Source organism: Callorhinus ursinus, unplaced genomic scaffold, assembly GCF_003265705.2.
Source record: "Callorhinus ursinus isolate GAN/ISIS: 27379988/994484 unplaced genomic scaffold, GSC_fseal_2.0 scaffold12, whole genome shotgun sequence".
Classification (NCBI taxonomy): domain Eukaryota; kingdom Metazoa; phylum Chordata; class Mammalia; order Carnivora; family Otariidae; genus Callorhinus; species Callorhinus ursinus.
The window spans coordinates 36,756,162-36,779,864 of record NW_027397074.1 but is presented as its reverse complement, the minus strand read 5'-3'; the positions used below and the strand labels follow the sequence as shown (position 1 = coordinate 36,779,864).

Below are 23,703 nucleotides of genomic sequence, written 5' to 3'. Positions count from 1 at the left end.
TCATATTGTCAAAGATTTTCCTTCAAATATTGTATTAATTTCCAAATCCATCATTAAGATATGAGAACACTTCATCCCTCAATACTGTATTTTGTGATTTAATTACATTAGCTAGCATAACCTGGGTACCTTTAATATGGATAATTTGCTTTTGTGTACATTTCTTTCCTTATTAGAAAGACCATGACCCATCATCTCTTGCTACATAACAAATTATCCCAAAACTTAGGGGCTCAAAATAAGCATTTCATTATATCTCACAATTTGATAGCTGAAAGATTTAGGTAGGGATCGGCTGGGTGGTTTTCTGCTCATCATGGCATGGACTGTGTTTCTTGGCTTGCAGATGGGCTGGTGTGGAGGGTTCAACTTGGCTTCACATTCATGCTTGTCACCTTGCAGGGGCTGACTAGGAGTTCACCACATGTATATCTCCAGCAAAGTGGCCTCAGGGCAGTTGGATTTCTTACATGGCAGCTGGTTTAACCCAGAGTAAGTTTTCTCCCTCTCTCCCTTCCTTCCTTCCTTCCTTCTGTTCTTTCATTCTTTTTTTTTTTTCCCCAGAGTAAGTTTTCAAAGAGACTTGGGCAGAGGCTGCAAGGTGTGTTATGATCTAAACTTAATAATCCATGGAATCCTAGTTCCTCCTGCATTCTATTAGTCACGCAGATCACTAAGGCTAATGTAGAGCCATAGGGATTCGCAATGAGCTTTTGGGTCTCCAACCTCAGAAGCAAAAACTATGGACTCCAGAATCCTCCAGCCCTTCTAGTTACCCATCATGCAGAATTTTTTCCCTTGGTTTCATGACCAATACCACCTCAGATATCCTAGCACCTGCCAAGTGGTACTCCCCTTGGCTATCCCAGCCCCTGCAAGCAGAGCCCTTTGTTAGCCTCGGCTCAGGTGAGTGGTTCGTCCATGGCAGTGCCAGTTCCATTATCCTGGCCCCGGCTAGGTTTTCAGACCCCGTGTAACACACCTTGCACCTGCTTCCTTACCTCCAGCTGAGGTATGAAGGACCTTACCTGGTTTCTATTTTCCTTACAGGACACTGTAGGTGCTGGGTTACTGCTAGTCCTTTGTGGACATAGATAAAATGTCCAAGGAAAAATGTTTAGATTAGTGCAACTGGCATGACAGAAATGTGAGCAAGTCATTCGTGAGATACTGGAGCTTTGTTTTCTGAATTTTTAATACCCTCCCTAATTTGTAGGCTTTGTGCCCCAGGACCCGTTGTGTTTTGCAAGGGAAGACTGTATTTTCACAAAACAGAAAGCAAACATTATTGGGAGCAGTACTCGTTTTTCTTGTCAGTAGTCAAACTGAATCTTTAACAGCAGAAAACACAGGAATACATCCGCTGCTCAGTCCGTCATTACCAGTTCGTAGGCAGGCTCTCAAAAATGAAAAAGTGGGTTATTATTAGAAAAAAAGCTTGTGATCAAAACCTTCCCCCCACCCCGCCCTTTCTTTTGTAGTTTGACAAAAACTTTGTTGCCATTTGAAGAAATGAACTGCTCCAGGATTTTCATGCTTTAGAATTGAATCTGTGCATTCTGTGGGAATGGAAAAAGGCACTGCTGATTCCTTTTTGAACAAAAGACTCAACAGGGTAATGTTTATTTGTTAATGCCTTGACTCTCATCTTCTTTGTTGGTTCTGCAAAACTGGAATTGAGCAAAAATTTTTATTTTATTTTATTTTTTTAAGTTTATTTATTTATTTGACAGAGACAAAGTGAGAGAAGGAACACAAGCAGGGGGAGTGGGAGAGGGAGAAGCAGGCTTCCCGCCGAGCAGGGAGCCCCATGCAGGGCTCCATCCCACTTCGCCCAGATCATGACCTGAGCCGAAGGCAGAGGCTTAACGACTGAGCCACCCAGGCGCCCAGAGCAAAAATTTTTTATTTATTGTCAGGATCCAGGAACAATATATTAGTGCTTTGTTAGTTTATTAGTTAGTTTGTGGTTTCAAATATTATACAAATGCTAAATGATAATTAAAATAGTAGGATCAAAATGTTTCGAATAAAGGAGGGTTAAGAAGAAAACTACTTAAAATTAAACATTTAGGGGTGCCTGGGTGGTGTAGTCGGTTAAGCGGCTGCCTTTCGCTTGGGTCATGATCCCGGGGTCCTGGGCTCCTTGCTTGGCGGGGAGCCTGCTTCTCCCTCTGCCTGTAGCTCCCCCTGCTTGTGCTGTCTCTCACTGTCTCTCTCTCTCTGTCAAATAAACAAAATCTTAAAAAAAATTAAACATTTAATTTGGCATAATTGTAATTATCTTTGATATTCAGCAAAAATAATCTGGTATACATACATTTGAATAAACATGTAAAGTGGTTTTGATTTACTTTTTTACCATTTTAAGCCTGGTCTATGGCTATTAATTGTATATTTATCTTTCTACCTTTAAAGTACCGCTTATTTCTAGTTATTCTATGTCCTAGATGTCCTTATTTTACTATTAAGTCACTTTGGAATACAAAAGACTGGTTTGTGGGGGAGGCAGCTGGGGTTGGGGGGCAGTGAAAACGTGGTAAGATCAATAGGTTGCTTGTCCTGTAGAGGTGAAAGGATTATTGGAATCAAGGGTTTGCCATGAAATACTAATTTAAGTTAGAATTTATCACAGTTTTAAGAAATTTTCTTTGTTCTCGTTGTGGTTTCCTCTTTATCCTGTTTTACTCTAAATGTGTCCCTCTTTAGAAACAAACTATGATTTAATCACCATGGCCCACTTTATGTAAAAACAATTCTCATAATAAGAGAATATATCTCATTAAACATTGGAAAATAGACAAAATGAAAACAAAAATCAGTATTAAGATTCTTACCACTTACACACATGTCCTGCTAGTACTTTTGAATATGTTGTTCCAGTCTTATTTCCCTTCCTCTGATTTTATAAAACATAATAATAATAAATCTATGCATCTGATTTTGGACCATGTTTTAAATTTTTCTATCTTTAACAACTGCATAATATTCTGGTGAGGCAATGTTTCATAATTTATTCTATTTTGTCTATAAGATATTTATATTAATTTACTTTGGTATTGAAATTGTGTAGTGATGAATAACATTATGTGTAATTAAAATATTATTATTTAGATACCCTTAGGAATCTTTATAAATTCATTCCCTTTTTTCAAACAAAATAATCCAAATTCCTCAAATTTATCCTTAGATATTTTTGTTTTATGTGAATCCTCTGAAAGTTTCCACATCGTATTTTAATAACTCTCCCACTGAATTTAAGTATAACAGACTGATCTTACATTTCCAGTATTTCTGGCTCCTGTATTTATTATTTTCTATGTGATTCTACATTTTTATGATGTTCCATTCTGACTGCCAGCCATAAATTCACACAGTGTTCATTAAGTTAATAATTTATTTCAATTTTTAGTTAGTACAGTGAATAAATATTTTATATTTTTGGACCAGTCTTTTTTTTTTTTTTTTCTGGCGAGTGTTTCCAGAATCATTTAGAATGCTGTTGGTTAATGCCTCATTCTCCTTATATTGCAAAACTGAAAATTAACATCCCGGGTAGCAAGTTCCTTTGAGCCTAAGGGTGTCAAAGATGCTTTTAGATTACAAGGAGAGGCAATGTGATGAAGTAAGGAAGGGAAACAACCTGAGCCCATGAGCAAGGCTTTCTTGTACTGGGACCCCCTTGCGGATGTAATAGGAGCTCTGGCCACAGAGTGGTAATTCTTGTAGTTGTTGGCTCAGAAGTTCCCTACTCCAGGCCTTCTGCATCCCAGTCTTCAGGGCCATTGCCCACAGATGACTCTGCATGTAACCATTGGGAGTGTGGATTCTGGAGCAAGATTCTTGGGCTTTGGCTTCAGTCCCCTTTTCTTCCTACAGTATGATGTTGGATAAGTGAATTAATCTCTATGTATCTGAGTTTCCCCATCTGCCAAAAGGAGACGATAATTATGCCCCCTAGCCCTGAGGGTTAGAGGACACAACAAACACAAAGGACTTAGAACACTGCCTGGCACAGAGGATGCCCAGTGAGCGCTAGCTGTCCATAGTTATCGCAAATTTAAGTTCATCTACATTAGACAGCGTTTTTCCTGTTTCTGTCCGATTTGTTTTCAGTGTGTGTATTTTCTATTACTGCATTTTATTCGCAATGATTTAAAAATATTAAAAGTGAGTTTTTCTCACTTTGTCCTCTATTTTCATCCTCTTCGTTTGGTAATTCAGCAGAACTAATTTTCTTTTTCATTTTTATTCATAGTTAACATGTGTTCGCAAAGGGAATGTTTCTATTCCCTTCCGGATAAGTGCCATCTCACTGTTAGCTTGGACATCCAAACCAATTTTAAGACTCTTCCCTATTTCTTGCCTCTTTTCCATGATTACATGTCATTTTCATTTTAGTTTATGTCTCTCTGTGTGAGTTTAATCGAAATGCTAATTTTGGCTGTTGTTTGAATACCGAAAGATATATGCTGGAGAAATAAATGTTTTAATACAGTGTTATAGAAGCTTATAGGAGGTAAGTGGCTAGGATATTGATAGACTTTTAAAAAGCATTTGTCTCTTGTTAGTTCATTTATCATAACAACAAATTGTAGGCCTCTGTACAAATATCAATTTTTTGGTTATTCAGATTCAGTTTTTCTACTTTTTAGAGAGGACCATACTATTTCTCCTCTATGGTCTTACTGGGAAGTTGAAGTGAAAATAGATATGTGTTTAGAAATGTGGAATAGGGAACATAAGGGAATATTGCAAATTTTATCAATCCAAGAGAAGGAACAGAAAAATAGAAGCAAATAAGTAAAACACAACATAAGAAGGTAAAAATGAGTAAAAATCGGGAGTTTTTAAGTGACTATAGAAGGATAGTACTCAACTACTTAAAGACAGAGGTTAATGAAAAGCATAAATTTTTTAAATTCCCAGCTATTTGCTGTTTATAGTGGCATACCTAATAATCAGCCAGAGGGGTTGAAATAAAGAGGTTATAAAAGATATGTCAGGTAAATACTGTATTTCTTTGACTTTAAGATACTGTCCAGTTTAAGACACACTCTTATTTTATGTAATACCATAGTGAAAAAAACAAAGCCAATTAAAATCTGACATCAATTGCATATGCATCTTGATTTCTAGAGATATCAAACTGTATAAAAAAGTATCTTAAAATTGTAAAATACAATAATGAAAAGAGAGCTGGTATGGCAATATTAATATCACATGAAATAAATTTAGGTCAAAAAGCGTTTACAGTGGGGCGCCTGAGTGGCTCAGATGGTTAAACGTCTGCCTTCGGCTCAGGTCATGATCCCAGGGTCCTGGGATTGCGTCCCACATCGGGCTCCCTCCTCCGCGGGAAGCCTGCTTCTCCTTCTGCCTCTGCCTCTCTCTCTCTCTCTCTCTCTGACTCTCATGAATAAAGAAATAAAACATTTAAAAAAAAACTCTCTTCTAAAAAAAAGCATTTACAGTGATAAATAGAAACACTAGAGGAAAATAAAGAGAAAATCCATTAAGAAAACATAGCCTTTGCATACTTAACATGGGCTTAACAACAAAGCCCTGAACCTTATAAAGCAAAAACTGACTGAATTACAAGAAAATTTAACACCTTAAAAATTATGGCTGGAAATTTTATCACATCCCCAGCAGAAACTTATAAATCACACAATTGTAAAATAATTATAACCACAGAGCATACTTGAACAGCATAGTTTAAAAATGTCACCTAATAGGAGTGCCTGGGTGGCTCTGGTTGTTTAGCATCTGCCTTCGGCTCAGGTCATGACCCCAGGGTCCTGGGATCGAGCCCCACATCGGGCTCCTGCTTCTCCCTCTCCCACTCCCCCTGCTTGTGTTCCCTCTCTTGCTGTGTCTCTCTCTGTCAAATAAATAAATAAAATCTTTAAAAATAAAATAAAATAAAAAATAAAAATGTCACCTACTAGACACAAATAGACTCAGGAATTTCCTACCTGAAGTTAATAATTTGTTCTTTGATTTCAGACATTCTGGTTCTGTATTTCCAACTTTTTAAATGAGAAAAGTGATAATGCATCATATATCATCCCAAACCCTCAACTCCTTTCCTAAAAATGTAACAAAAAAATAGTAAAACAAACATACATGTTAAATGCCACAGTTAATGTAGTCGTATAAAAACAAAGAAATAAAAAACTCAATGTTGCCTAATACCAATAGATTCAAAATTCACATGTCCTTTACTTATACTATCTTGATTTTGAAATGGCTGCTATGGTTCCAGTGTTGTACTAGTTGGATTTGAAATGAAACCTCAGGCTTTCTTGCTATTGTTTAACTAAAAATGTTTCTTTGAGTTTAGGGAAATAAATATTTTTTCCCTAGAAAGACAGTTGGCCAAAATATTGTAATGAGAGATTCATATTTTTGTAAGGTTTATGTATTAAAAGCTAAGAGGCTTTTACTGGGAAAATGTTAACCAGAGAGATATTTTGGGGGATATACGTGTGTGGGTGAGAGAGCGAGAGAGAGCGAGCAAGTGAGCCAGCGAGCACTAGAAAATTCCAGCTGGAGCACAAGCAAACTCCTGCATCCTAAGCTACAGGTAGAACCAAGACTTATGCTAAAAGCCAGCTTTTATGTTTTCTTAATATTCAAAAGTGCCTCCATCTAGATCTTAACAATTCTAAGGAAAGACAGGAGACCTAAACCGCGGCAAAGCAGTGGGGAGGAGAGAGCCTTTGTCCCTAATCTAGAGCAGAACTGGTCTTAGATACAATTCCTGGGCTATACCAGGAAAGGCCACGCCACCCACAGGGAAGAGAGAGTCCTACAGTCTTCCTTTATCACCCTGATACCCCATGTCTAGTACAATGTCCTAATACATGTTTTCGCCCCTGGAAGTGTTGCCTCATAGGGTTGGGCATCCTGAGCTGCCATATATTTTATTATGTCCAGGAATATGTTTGCCTAACAAACAAAATGAAAACAAATATATTTTTATCATCTCATAATTATGATTTAGTGACCCTCAATCTTCCTTGTACATCAGAATCTCCTGAGAGCTTTTTATAAAAATATTGATACCTGGGTTCCATCCCAGGATCTTGGGATAGATTTTGGGCATCTACATATAATTTTTTTAAGGCTCTGAAGTTGATCTTGAGGCAGAGGAACTATTGAGAACCACCATTTTACACTAACCTGGTGAGGGTAAACAGGCCAGGGGCTGACCAGGACAAAGCTCCAGAACAGCAGTCTGGGAGGACCCTGACCTGGCACCAGGTGGTGCTATGGACACAAGTCAGAGCCTCCTGCCATTTTCTCCACCTGTACCTGAGGAGCCCACTGCTCCCACTAAGCAGTTAAGGGTCTCAGCAGAGAGAAACAACTCTTTTTTTTTTTTTTTTAAGATTTTATTTATTTATTTGACAGAGACACAGCGAGAGAGGGAACACACACACAAGCAGAGGGAGTAGGAGAAGGAGAAGCAGGCTTCCCACGGAGCAGGGAGCCCGATGTGGGGCTAGATTCCAGGACCCTGGGATCAGAACCTGAGCCGAAGGCAGACACTCAATGACTGAGCCACCCAGGTGCCCTGAGAAACAACTCTTAAACCTGAGTATTACCCCTGTTTTTAAAGAAGGGGGCATGGAAAGGAAGAGAGAGAAAGGGCTTGTTCTTGGAAAGGTTTGCAGTCCATTTGGGCTGCTAAGTGAGTGGGTTCAATTTTTTAGGCTGATTTAATGAAATAAAAAGGACAGTGATGGACAATTCCATTCACTCAATTCTGGATGATTTCCTTTGTGTTTAATTTGCTGTTCCATTAGGATAATACCTGAAAATAGAATAATAAAACAGAATTTAAAACATTAAAATTGATCGTTCCTGTACAGCTCAGATACACATACACACACACACACACACATATATGTCTTTCTCATGATGGTTTTAAATATTTTAAAAATTTGTACAGATAGAAGGAATTTACATTGACTATTTTCCATTTTCCATGTGAAAGCATGTATTTGTACCCTCATATTTATAATTACAGTGACCAACCATCCTGGTTTTCACTGGGCTGTGAGGTTTCAGAATTAAACCTGGATAGTCCAGGGCAAACCCAGATGGATGGTTGGTCTACCTACCTGTAACCCATAGGTTCACTTGGGAAGCTGTGTTTTTCTGTTATTCATCCAAGTAGGACTCAACACCTCTTACTCAGTATAAACTTTTTTTGCATCAGTAAGTCATGTGGATATTTCTGCAGATTATATGTGAGAACTAGATGGTAGGGCTGGCAATGGAGACTCCTCGGTGTTTCCTTGAGAATATTCTTATCAGTTACATCTTCTTATTCCCCATCTCCCTTTAAGGCTGCAATCACCTGCAGTCCCAGCCCTCCACGCCATCAGTTGGTTCCCATTCTTACATAGGAAAATTTTGGTTTCTTTTAACTTCTTTCTTTAGACTTCTTGTACACTCCATCACTACTTGATACTATCTTCAAATAAGTGAAATTTTGAAGATTTAACTGCCTCTCAGAACAGAAATAATCTTCTAGTTTCCCAGTATTCAGAGAACAGCGAAGCATTATTAATAACAAAAATATTTCTTGTTTGACTAAATTGTGTGTGTGTGTATATATATATATTTATATAGATATAGATATATAATCTGTCATATATATCTATAAAACTACCCATCTATCTATCTATCCATTCATCCATCCGTCTATCTGAATACATATATTCATATAGGTACACATATTAGTATTTTTCAAGTTTGTACTTTGATAAACACTTCATACTTTGCACCCGATTCTCAGTTTACAAAACTGACAAATAAAAACATGGCGAGTCCCTGAAACATTAAAAATTAGACATGATAAATTGTGGAGAACTTAGAAGAAACTCTTGCTTTACACATTGGATGATGTGCCATAATGAGTGTTCCTTTTTTAAAATATTACTGGTTCTATCAAACTTCATCCACGTGCTCCTTCTCACAGCAATTATCGTAACACTCTGTTCTCATTTAACAGCCACTGAACACTGACATTTTCTTTTTGTCTAGAAGGTAGACTTGTCAGATGATACGTAGATGATTCACACCAGTGTTCTAAGTTCAAACCAAGAAAGCCTGTGGGTGTATACAAAATGTTTGTCAGAGGGTGTTTTTCTCTTGGCAAAGAATATTGGGAATCTTATAATTAATTCTATCCACTAACAGTGGGGCAAGTATTAGCTGAAAAACGTTAATTTTTGTTGAAAGGAATTGATAAACTCTAGTTGGGAAATAATTCAGTATTTTTTCAATTATCCTCTTTAGAGGTGAAAAGAGCATTATCGGGTTGAATACTCAATGAAGCTAAAATGGCAATGGAACTTCCACAGTGCCTTTCCTCCTTTCTCTTTTCCAGTATTCCTTAAGCATCTTTGTCAGTAGCCAACTTACCCTTGCTAAAACTAACAGAACTGACACAGATGTGAGAAAATAAAACAACTTTAAACAGTGATTGGTATTAATTGGAGATTTATGGTATTTAATCTGCACAACAGCTTTTTTTTAAATACAGCTTTATTGAGATGTAATTCACGTACCATCGCTACAACTACTTAAAGTAGATATTTTTACACTCTATCAATGAGAAAAAGTGATGCTCAGACCACTGTATTCATTTGTAAGCTTTGTTTCAAACCCATCTGTCTAATTTCAAAGCCTGTATTCTTTTCATTGTACCCTACTGCCTCTGTTGTCACAAGCCCAGCACTCTTTTTGGCAGGAGTAATGCAAATAGCTCTTAAAATGTTCTGTAGGGAGTGATGGAGAGGAGATTGAGTCCCAAGATACAACTGGTCAGTAGTCATTTTTTTCTCCTAGGGAGTGAGTCTCAAGCCATCTGAGGGAGAGCAACTCAAGCTTCTCGAGTGGGTCCAGTTGGAGAAATTGTTTCTATATGTTCAGGAATAACAGGAGGGAGAAATCAGAGGAAAAGAAAAGAAAAGGAGTCAGCTGGTTGTGGCACTTTTTATACGGTATTCCATTTGACTATTAAAGCAGTACTGTGAAGATTTTTGTGCTCAGTATATAATAATAAAAGTAATACATAGTAATACTTGCAATTCTTCCTCCTCGCCTTCTTCTTCTTCTTTACAGATGACAAATAAAATCACAGAAATATTTAGTAACTTTCTCAAGTTTATACCCAAGGTCTGAAACAAGAGAATTCTAATCCCAAAGCCTGTATTTTCTTTACTTTGCCAAAAATGCATTTACATATAAGAAACAAACAAAAAATACTGCTGATAGGTGAAAAACAGATCTCATGGTGTCAAATATTCTACAAAGTGGTTGAGTTTTGCAGGATATGAAGCTTACAAGAAAACAAAGAATTAGGCTCACGGCCTTGGAGAGGGTTGTGCAACAGAGGGTCCCACAGATTCAGCTACATTAACCACAATGTAAATCTAACTCAGGTTCCACCCCTTTAGAATCAGTAGTTGATCTCTGTATCTTTTGAAAAGTATAAGCCAGGAAGCTTCTCTTGCAAAGGGTGCAAGAAAAAAAAAAGGCGTTAAGGTCACTGTTACATAGCCAAAATTGTATCCAAGAACCCATGCAACAATCAAACTTGTTCAGTTACTAGGGACAGATTTTATAGCTAATTTATCTTTGAAGGTTTTCTAGGAGCATGCATCACTTAAAGTTAAATGTGAGAGACACATCACTGGGAATATTATATGGCAACAGTGGGCATTTGATAACAAATTTATTAATGTTTTCCACAATGAAAGTACTAAAGCCTTGCTCTGTGACTTAGGAGGTTAGTACTCGTATGCTTTTGTGGGGGAGCAGTAATGCAACTGTGTTCAGAGGGACATTTCAGCCCATGTTATAGCCATCATATACAGAGGTAGAATGATCTTCTATTTAGGCCTACATTTGACCCACTTGTCTCAATTTTCACAAGAGTGTGATTCTCATCTTTAACTTAGCTGATTATTTGTGTCTTCAAGAGGAAGTACTGTTCTCTATCCTGATCAAGAGCTAGAACATCTAACTCCATGTGGGTTGTTGAGAAAGGGAAACAAAGTCAGTTGAAAGAAACTAAATATGGTGGGTTTTACCAGACAGGATGACCTGTCCTGTTTTTTTGTAACCTAACATGTATTCTTGTATCCATACCTGGATTAGGAGGCAGATGGCTGCTTAGCTGGACCCACTGCTTTCCATCCAATCTGACAGGATTGCCCTTGAGCAAGATGCCATCAGCACACATTAAGAAAGAGTTCCATGAAAGAGACCCAGTGTTGAACTTAGGGTAAAGGGTGGGGTGAGGGTGTTGTTCCCAGCAGTCCAGATGATGCTGGTGCTTCTGCTAAGTGATTTACTTATATTTTATGGTCACACCGTGAGGCTTGTAGCTAATAGTGTTTTCCTTGTTGTGGTCTCTTTGAGAAAGGGAGAGGCAGATTTGTGGTTTATTGCTAGCAATATATGGAACTTAAAGCATGATGTTCGTAAAATTATTTATTTTGGGTTTCCTACCAACTCTCTGTAAGTATCGCCCTGATCACTTAACTGTTTTTTTAACTTTCTTACTGATGAATAATATACACTTGCTTGTTGTTTAAATACATTGTATTGTTTGAGTATTTGTAAACATTTTCAAATTCTTTTTAAATCAAGGAAAGGGGTGTGTGTGTATGCGCACGTGCACACACACACACAAACTCCATCCTGAAAATGAATATCATTATGACAGCAAATTTTTATTATTAGTTTACAAGCCTGAAATACTTCTTTTGTGTATCTATTTAGAGTCCTTTACTTTTTCCCTTCCACACTGAGGTTTCTACGAAGGTTCCTTGGCTACATCATTAAGCTGAACATAAAACAATTTCTGATCAACTGTTTCTCTGTTCTTGATTTGTGCTCACGAATACGATGTTAGCCTGAACAATTATCATAATTTTTCTGAACTTCAATTCTGCAAGTGATGGAAGGGTAATAATGTATTAAAGAAGTGATAGATATCTTGATATGGTAATATTAACAGAATGGAATATTTTGAGTTACCAAGATTAGAGGCATCATAGAAACTTCTGTGCATTACTAATACTGCTTAAAGTTCCAGGGTCCCTGCTACCCACCCTGAGAATCTTGTAAAACCACTTTCCTTGGGGAAAAATCTCCCTATCAGGTTTTTTAAATCTTTGATCATAATGACCAGAGATAAACTATTTAACTATCGGCTTATAGGGTATATACACTACCAATCGGAAAATGTCACTAGCCCATCAGAAGGTGCTCTGGGGGTAACATCCAGTAAGGCTACACACACCGTGGTAACATCAAGTAAAATCATACCGGGTGAGCATCATCAGCTGATTACGATTCCTTTATGAGCCTTTCAGACTATTTATTTATTTATTTATAGATTTTTAAAACTTTATTTGAGAGAGAAAGAGCACACAGGGAGGAGCAGAGAGGGAGGGAGATGGACAAACAGACTCTGAGCTGAGAGCAGAGCCAGCCCCTGGGCTCAGGGGGCTCAATGCAAGGCTCCAGGCAGGGCTCTACTCAGGCACTCCTGAATCCCCTCCCCTATTTAACCCAACAAAGGAACAGATTTTAAAGGACCAATTATTTTAAATGATATTGCTTCCCTGGCTACTCTTTTGCAAACGGTGCTCTCCCCCTAACCCCCAAATTCTCTGGGATCTTTTCCTAAGTTGTACAGCTGGTAAATATTCCTAACTGCGTAAGGCCTAGTTTAAACATTAAAATAAATGAAGAGCAAAACCTTGTTTGTTGTTTGTTTGTTTTTAAGAAAAAAAGTAATGGGTCATATAGAATCAGAATAAGTGTATTGTAAAAGTCATGTTTGACAAGAATGTGTCCCCAATTAAATAAGTAGTAGACTGCTCTTTTCCCACTTATTCATTCTAGCCAAGTCTGACTCATGCTTCTTTAGAAAAAAATTTAGAAATTCCCTTTTGGGAGAGCAATTGCCATTGAGTATGACACTTAATTGTAAGAAAACACAGGGAAACGATAAATATGGCGAGTGCTATTTGCACCTGTGTAAACAAGCACTGCCCTCCATAGGTCACCATCATGGTCCTTTCAGTCAAAGGCTTGTCCGGTATACCACCTCTCCTCCCTGTATGCAAAGACAAAAAGTCATATTTAGGATGAAGTCCTGTGAGATTGTGTATGTGCACGTGCACGTGTGTTAAACAAAAAGATTCAGAGAAGGATTTGTTGGGGGATAGTGGGAACAGCCAGAGAATAAGGAGAAATCTATTTGGCCAGGGAAAGAACTTAGCATGGTGGTTTTCAAAATGTGGTTCTCAAATGTGCCCCTCTCCACCCACTCAGAACCACAGCATCACATCACTTGGGCGCTTTGTTAGAAATGCAAACTCTTAGGTGCCACCCCAGACTTTCTGGATCAGAGATACAGAGTGGGTCCCGCAAACTGTCTTTGAACAAACCCTCCAAGTGATTCTGGTACCACTGAGGTTTAGAACCACTGGCATAAAGGACAGTGAAGATCTGCTTGGGTGACTGAAGAAGGCTACTCCCAAAGAATTCTAGCTAATAACCACCTGTGTCTTTGTTCCTGAAATGTTATGAGCCTCCAGGACCCCAGCTGCATAAGTCACCATTCTGGTTCTTATGTTGCTGAGGACTTCTAACTGTATTTCACTAGGTTATAACTATTTTTTTTTTTTTTTTTACATCAGGGGTTGTTAGCCTCAAAGGAATCCTAGATATAGTGTTCCTTTCTGCTCTTTCCTCCACAAGAAATTAAGGAGTTTAGGCAGCTTTCTGTCTAAATGGATTTTCCATTAAAAGTATACTTTTATCTTTTTGAAAAATACTTTTTCATTTAAACCTTTTTTTACTCATTTTAATTTGATTTGCTTAATTTTGCTCAAGGATGTGTACTTAGTTTTCTATCCTAAAGCTTTGGCTACCCATGGTGTGCCAAGGACTTTAGTTTTGGACATTATATTTGGTAAAATCAACCACAAAATTTTGAAGATCTGCCAGGAAACTTGAGGTTTCAGTATAAATTGCATATTGCACAATTTGGTTTTTCACCCAACCTTCCCTTTTCTCCTTCACCTACTGGAGGAAAAAACTGCTATTTCACCATTTGATTTTTTTAAGTATGCCACATTATGAGATACGTTTTGCATTTGTTTATCCATTATGTTTGGAAAACATGTTTCTCCCCCTTCTTTCCCTTTCCTCTTCTCTCCTCATTTCATTTTGTTCTTTACTTCTTGACACCAGAAAAGGCTTTTGATTTCTTTAAAAAATAGAATAAATGTCTTTGAAATAAAATGTCAAGAACTTGAAAGAAGAGTATGCCAAGAAGAGTCAAAGGGGAAAGAGGTGTGGTTAACACCTAAAGGAGAAAAAGAAGTAGAAGTTTAGCATGCCTAGCAGTTTGAACTAGAAGGTGGGATAGTTTCAGAATGTAGTGTTGGGAACCTTGAGTCTGAGAAGGCATGTAGGGCATCCTAAGTCACGGGCTGTATGGAGTAGCCATAATGTTCATGAGAATTATGTCTGGGTCAGTCACTCACCAGCTGTTTGACCTGGTAGGTTAGTTATGCGCCGTTGCTGAGATTAGTCATTGTACTCTGTAAAATCTTACTGGAAAATATCTATTTTTCAGGGTTTGTCATGGGACAAAGAGAAAACATATATGTAAAGAAGGCTGAGTCTCAACAACGGGCTGCTTACAGTTAGTATATCCTGATGCTTTTAGTTGTAGCTCATCTCTTTTCATAGTTGCATGGTACTTTAGTGAATTAAAACACTATACTTATTTATCCATTCATATGACAAAGGATAACTTGGGTGATTACAGTTTTTTGTTAATATAACATAATAAACATTCATGAATATCTTTTCTGACATACGTATACAAGGTTTTAGTAGCACCAATAACTGAGATTGGAATTGCTGGGTACTAGTGTATAAGCATCTTTCCTAGATGATGCCAGATTGATTTTTAAGTGGTTATACCTAGTGACACTTCCACTAGGAGTGTACAGGATTTCCCCCTTTCTCCACACCTTTGCCAAAAATTGGTGTTGCAGATTTTAAAATTCTGGCAAATTTGATGGGTATAATTGCACTTCATGTGGTCTCATTTAGCATTCCCCTGATTCCCAATAAATTGAGCATATTTTAATATACTTTTGGATCATTTGTGTTTACTTTTTAAAGAAATACTTAGATCTATTCAAAATTTTCTATAATTTTGTTTTTATTTTGCTTATTGATTTATAGGAGTCTTTTAAATTTCTTCTTCTTCTTATTAGTATTAAGTAGGCTCCACACCCTGCATGGAGTCCAATGCAGGGCCTGAACTCGGGACCCCAGATCAAGACCTGAGCTGAGATAGAAGTTAGATGCTTAACCGACTGAGCCACCCAGGTGCCCCAGATTTGTAGGAGTCTTTTAGAATCTAATCCTTTTCTTCTTTTTCAGTCATGTAATGGAAATGTCTTCTCCCACTTTTTGGCTTATGTTGTTACTTTTTGTAAATGATGTCCTTTGATCTACCTGTACGATTTCTCATTCTTTTTAAATATGGTTTGCATTTTGTGCTTGTGCTTTGCTTAAGAAATTTTCTACTTCCCAGAAAGCATGAAGATCACTCTTTAGACTCTATTTTAAAATTTTGCTTTTTAGTGTTTAAATCTCTTAGAATTGATTTTTTGTGTGTAATCAATGTAATTTTTTTAAGCATGGACAACAAGTTGTTTCTTCACCATTTATTGAATAATCCGTCATTTCTACACTGCTCTGTGTGGCAAATTCTGTCATACATCAAGTTTTCATGTGAGGGTGGGTCTGTTTGTAGGGGTGTTGTGTGTCCTTAGGTTATTTCTGTTCCCATTTCACATTGTCTTACTTAGCACATATTTATAATAAATGCTGGTGGCATATTCCACTTCCTTCTTTTTCTTTTTCTGGATTGTCTTGAATATTAGCCCTTTGCTTTTCTATCTAAATTTTAAAATAGCTTAAGAAGTTATAAACACACACACACACACACACACACACACACACACACACACACCCATACCATGTTATGATTTCTCTTGGAACTGCATTGAATGTATAGAAGAAATTAGGGGAGAATTTCTAGTTTTGTGAATATTTGTCTTCCATTCGCCAAATAGGGATTTCCTATTTATTGAAGTTTCAGCTTATTACTCTTTTTTGTTATCCTTGGGATTTTCATTAATTACCTTTTTTTATAGGATCAGTAATACATTCTAATTTTGCTTGTTGGTATTAATCCAGAGTCTAGGCATCTTTCAGTGAAGTACCAATACATATTTTAGGATATCTAGTCTAGCATCCCACTGGAAGTAAAGGATCTATGTGGAGTATTTTTATATGCATTTTTCTATTTTTTTTAAAGATTTTATTTATTTATTTGAGAGAGAGAGCAAGAGCATGGGGAGGGGTACAGGGAGAGAGAGAGAGAAGCAGCCTCCCCGCTGAGCAGGGAGCCTGATGTAGGGCTTGATCCTCAGACTCCTGGGATCATGACCTGAGCCTAAGGCAGACATTTAACTGACTGAGTCACCCAGGTGCCCTGCAGTTTTCTATTTAAGTATGTGTGAATACTTTAAGTTTAGTTTCTCTGCCAACCTGTGTATGTATGCTTATAAAAAGTATTTATTTATTTATTTACTTATTATTTATTTATTTATTTTGTAGGTGGAAAAATGACAACCGATGAAAGAGCCCATTTTTGGCTAGGAGGAATTTCACGAAGTAAGTCTGAAGGAAATTTGTTTGACATGGAAGCTCAAAAATCCCCAAGAAATTTCCATTTTACAGGTATAAGAATTTATAATTTGTAATTTTTTTACCCAGCACTGACAACTATTGGAGGGCTACCTCTGAAAAAAGCTACAGAGGATTAAAAACTATAAAATTGTAAAATTATCATGGAAATACACTATCATTAAAAAGATGAGCAAATTAAAATAGCACAGCCAATGGATTATATAAATCTTATGAGAAGGCAAAAATTCATTATTAAGTGAATGATATATGCAGTAAATATAATGAATTTGGGGGTTAACGAGATCTCTAGAGGGTGGAGTGGGCTCAGAAATCTTCATGAAGAATGAAAGAATTGAACTGATCCTCAGAAGAAAGGTGAGTTTGAAGAAAGATGAAACCAGATTGAAGAAACATGGAAATGAGAGAAATAAAACTTTTATTTTTCAAAAACTTATTCTCATTTTTAATATGTGATGTTTAAAACCCATTTCAATTAAGATGTAGTTCTATATATATTAAACAAAAAAGTCTGACAGTTTGCTTGAATTCATTTTTCAATTTTGGCTGGCCATGTAGGCTTTCATTTTCATGAAAGCAACACCAGTTTCACTAAGTCCACAGAATCATTACCAATATTTATTGAGAAATGACCAAGTATGAGTTGCTCTAAACATTTAAAAATGACTAATATTTGTGAGATACATAGAAATTCCTTATGGTTCATATGTAAATATTTTCATGTGTTGCCGATTCTTAAAATATTCACTTTCCAAAGTAATAACATGTTTTCACTTCAACAGGTAAACCTGTTATTTGTCATTTTAAACTTGGAAAAGCTCAATGAATTCCTTCAAATAGTAAATCTAATGGTGATCTATTTTTCAATGTTCATTTTCATGAAGTGTTTATTTTTCATGAAAAAATTTCAATGTTATTAAAATTTATCAGTGCAAAGCTACAGGAAATAATCTAAGAAATGCATTACTCTCTAATTTGGCATATTGTTTTTCTAAATTACTTTAGCTATTAACAGGTGCATTTGATTTTTTTACAGGGGGACTATTATCAGAAAAGAAAAACATAAATGAATAACCTAGATATAATGAGATTGACTATTCAGTGTTTAGAAAAATTTGGATAGTTGACTGAATTATTCTGTTTGTTCAGAGGTTTTCTTTTGTGAAAATGAAACATAAAACAATAGGGTATAAGTGTATGTAGTCTGGGTAATTTTCAAGGAAATGTGTTCAAATGATTATTATCTAAATTTTTGAACACTTATTTGGAAATCATAGTGTCTTAAGATAAAATAACATTAAACATAGTCAAAATAAACTGGCAGAACAGTTTCTTTCCTCATAACATGAAAATTTGAGCGAATTTAACATTAATTTTGCAGGAACTATTAGACTAGAGATCAAAAAACAAAATAAAGAGTCTTCAATTTTTAAGCTATAATAAGAATTAGTTGGTTGTATCCCAGGATGCCACCTCATCTTTGTTTTGCTTTGTTTTTGTCTAAATAACAAGACTGTCCAGACCCAGGATTTCTTCTCAATTGGCCAGATCCTTTCACACGTCATGGCAATAATTCTTCCAAGGCTACAAATCCATTCTGGAATGAACTGTCTGCTTCTAACCCGTTTTTGGATGACATAACTCAGCTAAGAAATAACCGGAAGAGAGATAATATTTCCATCTTGAAAGAAGACCCTTTTCTTTTTTTTAGAGAAATAGAAACTGGAAATTCTTTTGATTCCTCTGGTGATGAACTAGATGTGCATCAGTTGCTTAGGCAGTCTTCCTCACAGGCATCTGGAAGATCTAAAAGTGTTTCAGAACTTTTGGACATTTTAGATGACACAGCACATGCCCATCAGAGTACACATAACTCTGGCCAGATCTTAGAACAAGACTTAGAATGGCTTCAGAATGATAGAGAGGCTTATAAAATGGCTTGGTTAAGTCAACGCCAGCTGGCCCGTTCCTGCCTGGATTTGAATATAATTAATCAGAGTCCCGGATGGGCCCAAACACAAGTTGCAGAGACTATGGTAGTTTGCAAATTAAGCCACCAAGGAGGGTCAATACAATTACCTGAATCAGATATCACTGTTCATGTGCCCCAAGGCCATGTAGCTGTGGGAGAATTCCAAGAGGTGTCTCTAAGGGCGTTCCTTGAACCTCCACAAATGCTTAACCATGATCTCTCATGCACCGTAAGCCCACTATTGGAAATCATGTTAGGCAACCTTAACACGATGGAAGGCATTTTGCTGGAGATGAAAATAGGGGCTGAAGTGAGAAAGGATCCTTTCAGCCAAGTCATGACAGAAATGGTGTGTTTACACAGCCCAGGTAAAGAAGGCCCTTTCAAAGTGTTAAACAACTGTTATATTTATAAAGACATCATCCAAGTCAAGCTAACAGACTTGAGCCGGGTGATGTATCTCGTGGTTGCTGCACAAATTAAAGCTATTCAGTCACCAGCTGCCACCATTTGGGATTGTATCCACAAAACCACCTCCATTGGAATTTATGGACCCAGATATATTCACCCCAGTTTCACTGCTATTTTCACAGTTTGTGGACACAGTTACATGCCAGGAAAGCTTACAATCTCTGGTATTAAGAAGGGTGGAAAAAACACATCCCCGGTTGTGTTTCAGCTCTGGGGGAAACATTCGTTCTCACTTGACAAGCCACAAGATTTAAATATTTCTGTTTCTACATGTGATCCTGATTTTGAAGTAAAGGCAGAAATAGAAAGGAAAAAAATTAAACAAAAGCAGTTGCTAGCAGGCGAAGTAGTTAATCAACAATTTTTATTTTCCTTAGTTGACTCCAGAGAAATGCACTTGTTTGTTTTCCGTGTTCAGGTGGAGCCTCCCAATGGTAGAGCAGTTACACAGTTCTTTGTCACTACACCTGATCCAGCTCCAAACCTAAAAAGGCTCTCAACTCTGCCAGGCGATTTGCAGGAAGAGAAGAAAATCAAGTCTGCTCCATTATTACCAACAGTGTGTGTGAAATATCCCACTTTTCAAGATAAAAAAATGAACTTTACCAACTATGGGGTAACCCTGAAGACAGTGCTAAGACAAAAAAAGATTGACTACTTACTTGAATATTTCAAAGGGGACACAGTAGCTCTTATTGGAGAGGGTAAGGTAAAAGCCATTGGGCAGTCCAAAGTGAAAGAATGGTATGTGGGAGTCCTGAGAGGTAAGGTTGGACTTGTACATTGCAAAAATGTCAAGGTGATTGCAAAAGAACAAGTAATATCTATGTCTGATAATGTCTTCACAACCAGAAATCTTCTTGAACAAATTACCCTACCCTTTAAAAAAATGACTTACATCTACTCAGTTGTATTGACTTTGGTGTCAGAAAAAGTTTATGATTGGAAAGTTTTAGCTGATGTCTTGGGTTACTCACATCTGGCACTAGAAGATTTTGACCAAACACAAGATGACAAGGAATCAGAAAAAGTTTCCTATATTGTAAAGAAGTTAAAGGAAGATTGCCATGCAGATAAAAATACCAGGAAGTTTCTTTATGAGCTTATTGTGGTGAGTATTGCTTGATCACAGTAATTTGTTTACCATAGAGAACTTTATTAACTTGGGAATATTTATAGAAACATACAAGAGAAGTTAAAAAATTCTCAGCAGTTTCAAATAAACTAGTCACTTTATAGCAAATATAGATATTTTCTTACAAGATCATATAATTGATTTCATAGTTTTATTTATTTATTTATTTTAAAATATTTTATTTATTTATTTGAGAGAGAGAGAATGTGAGAGAGACCACAAACAAGGGGGAAGGAGACTCTCCACTGAGCCGGGAGCCAGATGTGGGACTTGATCCCAGGACCCTGGGATCATGACCTGAGCTAAAGGCAGATGCTTAAAGGACTGAGCCACCCAGAACCCGATTTCTTAGTTTTAAAATTCAAATGTGATTTTCCCAGAAACTAGGCTCCCGAGGATCATCTTTCAAAGGAAGTTTAAAGATTCTGTTTGTTAAGAGATCAGTTAAGAGATCTCTTCTCCTCCTCTCTCAAGTAGTTGAATAGCTCTTAAAATATCAGAGTAACTTCAATAAAATGAAAGTAAATAAAGGCAAACTTCCGGGGTGCCTGCGTGGCTCACTCAGTTAAACGTCAGACTCAGTTAAACGTCTTGGTTTTGGCTCAAGTCATGATCTTGGGGTTGTGAGATTGAGCCCTTGTGAGATTAAACCCAGATTGGGCTTGTCTCTCTCCCTCTGCTCCCAGCCTCTGCTCAAGCTTTCTTTCTAGGGAGCCTGAGTGGCTCAGTTGGTTTAGTGTCTGACTCTTGATTTCAGATCAGGTCATGATCTTAGGGTCCTGGGATCGAGTGCCCTGTTGGGCTCTGTGCTCTGTGTGTAATCTGCTTGAGATTCTCTCTCTCCCTCTCCCTCTGCTCCTCCACCCCTGCTCTCTCCAACTCTCTAAAAATAAATTAATCTTTTTAAAAAAAGCAAACTGAAGCAAGATTAATTAACTTGTCCATTCTTATAGGTCCACTATTTAGTGTTTTTTTTTTTAATTTGCAGTGTCTTGCTTTTAAAATATATCATCAAAATTAAAAAACCTTTATTATCAACATCCTTCACTTTATCAATTTAATATTCTTCTTGTGTATGTAACTTATCACAACCCAAAAATTGATATTGCTAATTCTCTTCTTAATCTTCATGTTTTAATAGAACTCTCAGGATTTTTTTTTTCAACATAGCATTTAATTCAGTGTAAGGCTCAGTGGAGAGTCATAAAGAAGATAAAGAACTGTTTTGCCTTTAAAGTGGAAATTCAGTATTTTATAAAAGTAAAGAGAAAAATCAAGAGTATATTCCTAAAAGTGGCTATAATATGAATGTATAAATAATAATAATGATAGCTAACACTCCTGTAGGTTTCTCTGTGTGTTTGACCCTGTGCTGAACTCTCTAAGCACACTCTCTCACTTAGCCGTAACAACTCTTCAGAGTAAGTATAGCTAGCTCAGGGCTTCATCTTACCAGCAGAGTCTTGGGAGGTTAGGAAACTTGCCCAGGATCCCATAGTTGGATAGTATCAGAGATGTGGTTTGAGACCTTTTTGGTTCTAAAGCCACACTTGAAACTACTCTACTTTCCTATAACAGTTATGAATGTGTGTGTGCATAGTGTGGTGTAGAAGCTTGTGTGACTATGTGTAGTGGTGTGTGTAGTAAATGCCGTTGTAATATGCAAGGCCGGTGCCCTATGAGAGATGAGTAGGATTACACCAGCAGGTTCACAGAGAGGAGGCCAGCTCTAATCCAGGTGCATGTGGAGAAGAGAGATTTCTGGAGAGGAATTTATTTTGAGACATCAACAATAATTTACCAAGGAATTGTATATGTAAAACATTTTCTTTCCTTTATTATTTTTATGATTCTACAGTGATACTGACAGGGTTAAATTTTCCAAGCCCCAATATCCGGTTGTTAAGGAGATAGTTTCATGACGGTGTGCTGAATTCTCCATCTAGGCCATTCAGAGTCATTGGCTGATCCACCTGGTTGAAGCTGCATGTGCCTTTTACAGCAGCTCATTACCTCTCATTACCTCTGCATTAGCTCATGTTCAGCATGAACTCATGAACGCTTGAATTGAAAAGTGCTTTCTTGTTTCTCTTAGTGATGACAATAAAAGGTTATTTTGGCCAAATGATCTGGAAATTGTAGCCTAATCATATCTGCACTATATTGGTGTATGCTAAATAAGTGAGTGGCTTTGGTGACTGACTAAGCAGTGCTGGTGGAGAGCTCATTCAAGGCAGTAGTTCCTAAAAACTCATAACATGCCTCAGTGGAGGCTTGAGGATTTCTGTATGGAGGGGTTTGGGCCTGGTTATCTGACCAGAAGATGATGGAGCGTGGGCTATAGAGGCCATCTCTTGAAACTTTATTTGCATAATAAGTACATGTTTTTCTTGAATTATATATTAATTTGGAGTGCTGGAAGGGAACTAATAGAGACTGTGGGTTCAAAAAACCCTCAGTCATATCTAGACATTGAGACTGGTTGTCCTTATATACTTGACACTTGACATTTCCTAAAGCACTTGAATATCTGATTGAATTTTCATAAAGATTATAGGCTGCTAGAGAAGGTGGTATTACCACGGTATCCATTTTAAAAATCATTAAACAGATATTTTGTGATTTACCTAAAGCTCTATACTTTGTGGAATTGGATTTTAAACTCAGATTTTGTAACTCCAACTGCAGATTTCTTTTCCTTAAAACAAGAAACTGGAATGAGCGTTGCTAAAACCATTCTACCATTTACTAAAAGCGCCTTCCAGGGCCTGCTGGCTCAGTGCTGCTTTTTTCTGAGGTCATAACTCCTCCCTGTAAATTTATGGACCAATACAGTCGATGTATAAAAACCATGGGTGGTCTTTCTAATGCTTCCATAGGAATGAATACTCTGTAGGCTTTACTGGTTGCCTTACTTGGCCATTCATTTTTACTTACTGTTTCATAATGATAGATAAAGCTTTTTAGTGCTGTTAAATGATGAAGCACTATCGCACATGTTTATTTGCTTATTTGAACAGGGAAGAGATATAGATAGATCTAATCCCATGTTTTAAAAACCTATTCAAGGCAAAGGGAAACTCATAGATTTGTTTGAAATATGCATGGTGATTGACAAAGCTCAGATGCCTAACTAAGGAGGGAAGGGAAGGAAGGGAAGGAGGGAAAGGAAAGGAATGGAAGGGAAGGGAAGGGAAGGAATGGTAGGGAAGGAGGGGAAGGGAAGGGAAAGAAGGGAAGGGAAGGGAGAGGAAGGGAGGGGAAGGGAGAGGAAGGGAGGGGAAGG

The 23,703-nt window shown here is 37.2% G+C and overlaps 1 protein-coding gene across 2 annotated transcripts in view; it reads left to right on the top strand.

Moving 5' to 3' along the window:
* Positions 1-23,703, top strand: part of MACC1 (MET transcriptional regulator MACC1) — a 226,412-nt gene that overhangs the window by 107,646 nt on the left and 95,063 nt on the right. For both annotated transcript variants that reach the window (XM_025873356.2, XM_073898573.1), the window contains 2 exons: positions 16,750-16,872; positions 18,352-20,393. In XM_025873356.2, the coding sequence (XP_025729141.1) occupies positions 16,758-16,872; positions 18,352-20,393 (2,157 nt within the window). In that variant the 5' untranslated portion in view covers positions 16,750-16,757. The remainder of the gene's footprint in view (positions 1-16,749; positions 16,873-18,351; positions 20,394-23,703) is intronic.